The sequence below is a fragment of the Bison bison genome, unplaced genomic scaffold (assembly GCF_000754665.1).
Source record: "Bison bison bison isolate TAMUID 2011002044 unplaced genomic scaffold, Bison_UMD1.0 scf7180017864109, whole genome shotgun sequence".
NCBI lineage: Eukaryota > Metazoa > Chordata > Mammalia > Artiodactyla > Bovidae > Bison > Bison bison.
In genome coordinates, this window is record NW_011494681.1 from 1,008,565 (window position 1) to 1,016,029 (window position 7,465).

At 39.2% G+C, this 7,465-nt stretch overlaps 1 protein-coding gene across 11 annotated transcripts in view; it reads right to left on the reverse strand.

The window, feature by feature from the left end:
- Positions 1-7,465, reverse strand: part of RAPGEF5 (Rap guanine nucleotide exchange factor (GEF) 5) — a 360,172-nt gene that overhangs the window by 38,306 nt on the left and 314,401 nt on the right. For all 11 annotated transcript variants that reach the window (XM_010839032.1, XM_010839028.1, XM_010839031.1 and 8 more), the window contains 4 exons: positions 4,946-5,090; positions 3,279-3,376; positions 1,495-1,525; positions 459-537 (listed from right to left, as the gene is read on the reverse strand). In XM_010839032.1, the coding sequence (XP_010837334.1) occupies positions 459-537; positions 1,495-1,525; positions 3,279-3,376; positions 4,946-5,090 (353 nt within the window). The remainder of the gene's footprint in view (positions 1-458; positions 538-1,494; positions 1,526-3,278; positions 3,377-4,945; positions 5,091-7,465) is intronic.

A 7,465-nucleotide genomic window follows, 5' to 3' on the forward strand; every position in this document is an offset into this window, starting at 1 on the left:
GCCTTGCCTAGGAGGGGTTTCTATCGCACATCCTTCCTTTCATTATTCCCGCCAAGATTTTCTCCTCTAAATCTCCAGGACTGACCCAGTCCAAGCCCTGAACAGTGCTTTCAGTGGACTTTCCCGTGAGTCACGGGCAACGGACCGACACAGGGGAGAAGGCAGCTAAGGGTGCCTTTCCAGTCCTCTGCACTGCTCCCCAAGAACGCAGTGGACTCTGCGTGGTCTCCTTCCCTTACTTCCCAAAGTAAAGATGACCTGGCTCCGGCGACAGTACTCAGTGATGAAGAAAACTATAGCACGGCAAGAAAAGAAAAACTTTCATGGTGGATGTTAACGTGCTTGTCGTGGTGGGGGTGTGGCAGCTGCAAACAGCTACCGGCAGGCGGAGGTGTTAAAGTTGCGTTGTTGTGTTAAAGTCCTCCACCTGCCCCAACCCTTGTTCAAATCATACTTACTTTCCTCACTTTCTGTCACAGCTCCTCTGTGCTGCAGCCAGTTCTCCTTCAGACTGAATTGGTGGAAAAGGGCTTTATTCTGCAAGAAGGGAGAACAAGAACAATGAACAAATGTATTGCTGCCCTTTGGAAATCCACAGCTGTTTGCAACATGTTCCAAAAGAGCGTGCCAATTTTTTTTGAATATGAAATCCATCCGTCTAATCTTAGAGGAATAAACTGGGAGTTGCCTCAGTTAATACAAGTGGAGGTTGGAGAGTCTGAGCAACAGGATAGACCTTGGCCAAGGTCAGTGGCAGGGACAAAGTCCCAAATTGATTCTTCACAACATGCTGGAGAATACAGGTGTGATTTTTAACCTTTGGCCACTACAAAAGTCCACAGCTGCTTCTCCTGAGAAAGATATGGTTTTCCCACCCCAACATCAACCTTACTTTCGGGTAAGGCCACTCCGACATAGTTTCATACTTCTGCTGTAGAGCAGTGACTTGCTTAGGGGAAATAGGTACATAATTCATTATGATTATCTGTCACCTGACATATCGGCTCCTACAAAACTTGTGCCTGACATGTTATTTTGCATTTTCCCCTTGAAGCTGAACAGGAAACACATTCATCCCAGCTACGATCTCTCTCTCGGTTGGGTTGAAGAGTGCAAACCTTTTTCTTACAAGACTTTCTTACTCTTGTAGGCAAAAAAGTCTTGCACAGATGACTTTCTATTTTTACATCAACATTAACAATCAAGTTTATGTCATTCAGGGGACATTGTGAAAACTCCAGGATTCCAAAATGCACCACAAAAAAATGCAGAAATGTCATAAAGTCAAGGGCACCTGGCTGCAACTGGATCCACGCCAGCATAGGGAAAACTAAGTGAGGCAGGAGCAGGGAGGCAAGCTGAAGCCCCCAGCTCCTTGCCTGACCCCACTTGGGTGGGGGCAGCATTCATATTAATTATGAAGAAATGCCAAGAGGGGCAAGGCAAGGTCCCTAACTCAGATCACCCAGTTTCAGAGAGAAGGGTCTGCCTCACCTTCCTTTGCGGTGAGTATTCATCTACAGTGCTGAAAGGGAAACAACAAGAGGTCAGTATTTGTCTCAAACCCAGGAAAATGTAGCCACTGTCAACAGACACTACTTTTCAGGCACCGTGTGGAGATTTTAGCTTTTCAAAAACGGTAAAATGCACAGTATTCATTCATTTACTGTGTAAAACACACTTGACATTAGGATTTCAAGTGAACCAGGAAGAAAAGAAGCTATTTATTCAATAGGTATACTTTGCCTTCTACTCACAGAAAGCGAGCATTGAGGAAATAACTGGATTTACTCAGTCCACAGAAATTCTAAGTTTATTCACATTTCACTAAGTCTTAGGTGAAATTACTGTTCTTCAGATAGCTAAATAAGCTAGCTAAGGCTGCTCTTTTCCAGGATGTTTCAATGTGTGGTAGGACTTGCAGGGCCTTCAGCAGGTCCCCAGCTCAAATTGTATTCCAGCATCTAAAAGATATTTCATTATCTCATACCAAAGACGCAGGAATCATGACTTAGATCATGTTCTTACTTATATCTATTATTTCCCATTTTTATGTAAGTTTTCAAGTGGAATGTATTAAATTACATTAATGCATTTAATGTATTTAAATTTGTATTAAACCAGAATTAAATTTTCCCAATTTTAAGACCTCCCTTACAGCATAGATCATTTCCAAGTAGGGTATTATTTTGATGTAAATGTTTCTTTCTTTTTCATTTTTGCTTCATTTGCTTGTTCATATTTTCATATTTAGTCTTAGGCGATAGAAATTTTTTACAGTGTAGAATGTGATAATAAAAGAAGACCATCAAAATTCATCACATTCATTATTAACAACCTGTAGCTCATTTCTGAACTTCTAAATGTGTGATTTTCATGACTGGGACAAAGGTTTACACACGATTTGTGTACACCCTAAAATTATTTATATAGCCTTCACTGCACAGGATCTTTCTTTACTAAATGTGAGTCAGGCTTTAAGTCTCTGACAACGTGAAGAGCTTGAATTAACATTTTCTATGAGAAGCGCCATTTGTGACTGCTGAAATCTTAATATAAGCTTGTCAAAACTTGACAACAGATGTGTTTTATGTTTAAAAAGTCGAAGCTATATTGCAAATCAGAGGACAATACTTCCCTTCAGATTAACTTTGCAGGTATATCTGAAAACTGAATAATGACTTGATGTTTTCATTTACCAAAATTAAGAAGAAGAGTTAGTGGTAAATCAGAGTAAAACCAGGTATTAGCAATTTGAAAGACTAATGATAGATGCTTCAGTGATACCTGGACATGACAAAAGTCACAGAGTAAGTGCTTCCCTTCAATTTTTCTAAATTAATAAAGAAACCTCAGGGAATCCATAAAATGAAGTTTAAACATGTGCCATGGTTTGCTGGGACTTGTTTATAAAACTTTTTTCCTATCCCATTAGAGATAGCTATGAACTCCTGAAATGACAAGTTAAATATTTACACTTATAAAAATAAATAATAATTTATTAAATAATTGTTCTTATGCACCCAGACTGTCATGGCTCAGTTGGTTCCTATCATATTGAACAGGGTTTTTAAAAAAATAGCCAGTAAGCTTGATTTAGTGTTCACTCATCTTGAGATATAAAAACAAAATACATATTTACTACTAGAAAACCTAATGAATCAAGATAAATCCCAGATCTGAAATGTTCAAAATGATCTTTCTGAGACACCTCCAATTCTGTCATACATGGTGCTGCTTTCTCTTATTATCTGTGATGAGGAAAATGAAATACTTACTGACGACGGTGCATTCCAAGTATCTTCTGAAATTCTTTCAGCTCTTTTTCAAGTATTGGGTATTCATAGACATCATCCAGCACATTCCTGTATATGGTCTGGGGTGGGGTGGAGGGGGGAGAAAATGGCAGCTGAATTGGTCTGGTGTCTATTTTGTAAGGATTAAGACTCAAACAGTGGGTAACCTGATCAGAGAGAGAAGTGGAATCCAGAACAACGCAAGGGGTTAAACCAGGCACCACAGAGCTCCTGAGTGGGGGTTCCACCTCAGACCCCCTTGCTCAACTGTGTGGCTCTCTGGCAGCTCTTAGGGGCTACGGGTAGGAGCTACTCAAAACTCCCAGGCCTGTTCTACAATATATTTTTAGAAATAATAGCCACATAATCATTTGGGAAGGAAAAGAAATCTATTGAATTAAACTAACCAGTTGTTTTGAAAATAACAGTAGTTTAGTCAGAGACTTGGTTTAAATCAGTTTTTAACTGGATGTCTAAAAGATATTTGAATTTTGAAATCAAAGTGATTTCTTTCTTGAAGACAAAGTCAGTTTAGACACTTGCCTATTCTGAAATAGAACTCTTCCCCACACAGATTTCACTGCACCCCTTCTCTGTATTAACCTGCACAGCTAACATGCTTTTGGTGGCCAAAAGAGTCCAGCTGTCTACAAACTGTCTCCAGAGAATCATCTGTGTTGAAAAGACACTGCAGCCTACTCATGATTAGAAACACATATCAGCTTGCTGCTGCTGCTGCTAAGTCGCTTCAGTCGTGTCCGACTCTATGCGACCCCATAGATGGCAGCCCACCAGGCTCTGGCGTCCCTGGGACTCTCCAGGCAAGAACATAACTTAAAATGTAAATCTAGGTTTAGCATCAATTTTATTAGTTATGATTGTTTTAATGTCTCAATATACACCAGGTCCTGATAAAGTTTCATAATGTATACATTGTCAATATAGTTCTTATATGATAAAAATAATGTTTTATCCCACTATTGTAGATATGGGACTGGTTAGTTTAAACCTATAATACATCTCAACATATTAGGCAGTTATCAAATTTTAAAGTATGTTTTATTTAACCTTCCTTAATTATTTCATTTGCAATAAAAATTCCCATGACAAGTAAAATAAATAACTTTAAATGAGTGACTTTAAAACTTGCCTTCTACATTTATTGACATAGAATTATTTAAAGTTAAAAATTTCTAACTATGTAAATAATATTTGGCTGCTGATGCTAAGTCACTTCAGTGATGTCCGACTCTGTGAGACCCCATAGACGGCAGCCCACCAGGCTCCGCCGTCCCTGGGATTCTCCAGGCAAGAACACTGGAGTGGGTTGCCATTTCCTTCTCCAATGCATGAAAGTGAAAAGTGAAAGTGAAGTCGCTCAGTCATGTCCGACTCTTAGTGACCTCATGGACTGCAGCCCACCAGGCTCCTCCGTCCATGGGAGGAGTACTGGAGTGGGGTGCCATTGCCTTCTCCAAATATTTGGCTTCAGAAGTCAAAACAAACAAATACTTTGAATCATAACTTCAATATTACAAACAAGTTAGAGGACTGTAACATAGGAATGAGATTATTGAAATGCACAACTGAAAATAAAATCAGTCATTCAGCATCAAAGAGTAACTGAATAACTGGAAGTTTTACATTACCTTTAAAAACATTTTTGAATGTTCATCTTCATGTAACCAGTCTTTATATAGAGCAATCCACTGGGAAACAAGATGCAAGACCTTCCGTTTCCGACAAGGAACATCTGAATTTTCTTCTTTGCCTTGATACTTCTTAGCAGAATAGGTGCAAATAGTTAAGAAAGAATACTGCATTGTTGCAAGTAAAAATAGGAAGAGATCCATTTATTCTTGTTTTCATAAAATATGCTAAAGCACATTTTTGAAAAAAATCTACAAGTATCTGTATATGTAGGAAGAAAAGAACATGTGTAGGGAAAGTAACAGGTGTGCACTGAAAAAAGCAAAAGGAAACCCAGGTAAATGCTTCACATACACTTGGTGGCAGGCCATGAGGATAAGGACTGGATGATCGAACTGACAAATGTATCACACAGTTCCACAAGCAGTGCGGGTTGATGCCACTTTGAAGAGATACCAGATGGGCCATTAATCACAAGGGTGGCTTCAAGAGATCTGGCCTCACTACATAGGTGGACACCATTTCCATCAAGATGACATCAGAAGTAGGCCACATACACTTTGATTCTCAGAAATTTACATTCTAAAGTAGTGCCAAATGAGCATGGATTTCTGGAGCATAATTTGTGGTGTGATTCAACTGTCCACCCCCAGGAATTTACATGGGAAAAAAAAAAAAGAAACGGATAAGTGTACAAATGTAAGTAAAAAGGGCTGCTAGTTTAATTTTCTCTGAGATAAAAAATATTAAATAGGCATAACTTAAAGGCTTCAACCACTGAAGACAGTTAAATAAATTACTGCATATTCATTTAAAGGGCTCTTTTGTAGCCATAAGGCTGATGGTCCAGCACTCTATTTGCTGACATAGGGCATCCACAATATACTGTTAATTAGGAAAGCAAGTAAGAAAAGAGTATGTCAGGATCATCCATTTCTATTAACTATGTTTATTTACATGGTCATTGCCTGGAAAGATATATACTGATAGTTAACAGTGGCTTCTTAAAGTAATGAGATTTCAGAGAACATGAATTATTTTTATTATACTTACAAGCATTCCCCAATTTGTATACAACGACAATGTGTTAACTACGCTGTTAAAATTAAATAAAAATAACAACCTCAAAGGCAACATGCTTAAAACCTTAGGAATAAGACAGAAGCTTGGCACTTCGCAAAACATCCTAGTGTTTCTGCCTCCCAAATGATCATTTCTGAGTATCTAGGACACATTAAAAAATTAACTAGAAATAGAAAATGCTATGACACCAAAGACAGGTAGGCTTTAGGGTTACTGGACAGGATTCTCTATTCTTTAATGCTGATATATAATAGCAAAACAGGGATAAATTCTGTATAAGACTTTGTAACATTTTTTATAATCTGCCCATTTAAAAGAAGTATTTATTTGGGTCCTAACTGCAGCATGTAGGAACTAGTTCCCCAACCAGGGATCGAACCTGGCCCCCTGCATTGGGAAAGCAGAGTCTTAGCCATTGGATCACCAGAGAGGTCCCCTTTGTAGCTATTTTAAAACATAATTCAGCCACTGTCTCCCCAACCTACAAAAGTACATCAAGGACTGAATGGATAAAAAGATGTGGCATTTATACACTGTGGATACTATATGTAAGATCATGGCATCCAGCCCCATCACTTCATGGCAAATAGATGGGGAAACAATGGAAACAGTAACAGACTTTATTTTTTTGAGCTTCAAAATCACTGCAGATGGTGACTGCAGCCGTGAAATTAAAACATGCTTGCTTCTTGGAAGAAAAGTTATGACCAACCTAGACAGCTTATTAAGAAGCAGACATTACTTTGCCAACAAAGGTCAGTCTAGTCAAAGCTATGGTTTTTCCATTTGTCATGTATGGAAGTAAGAGTTAGACTATAAAGAAAGCTGAGCACCAAAGAATTGATGCTTTTGAACTGTGGTGCTGGAGAAGACTCTTGAGAGTCCCTTGGACTGCAAGGAGATCCAACCAGCCTATCCTAAAGGAAATCAGTCCTGAATATATTCATTGGAAGGACTGATGCTAAAGCTGAAACTCCAATACTTTGGCCATCTGATGCGAAGAACCGACTCACTGGAAAAGACACTTATGCTGGGAAAGACTGAAGGCGAGAGGAGAAGGTGACGACAGAGGATGAGATGGTTGGATAGCATCACTGACGTGATGGACATGAGTTTGAGTAGGCTCTGGGAGGTGGTGATGGACAGGGAAGCCTGGCGTGCTGCAGTCCATGGGGTCGCAAAGAGTCAGACATGACTGAGCAACTGAACTGAATAGTATATATATATATATATACACACACAGAATAGTATTTATATTATAAATATATAGAATAGTGGAGATCCAACCAGTCCATTCTGAAGGACATCAGCCCTGGGATTTCTTTGGAAGGAATGATGCTAAAGCTGAAACTCCAGTACTTTGGCCACCTCATGCGAAGAGTTGACTCATTGGAAAAGACTCTGATGCTGGGAGGGATTGAGGGCAGGAGGAGAAG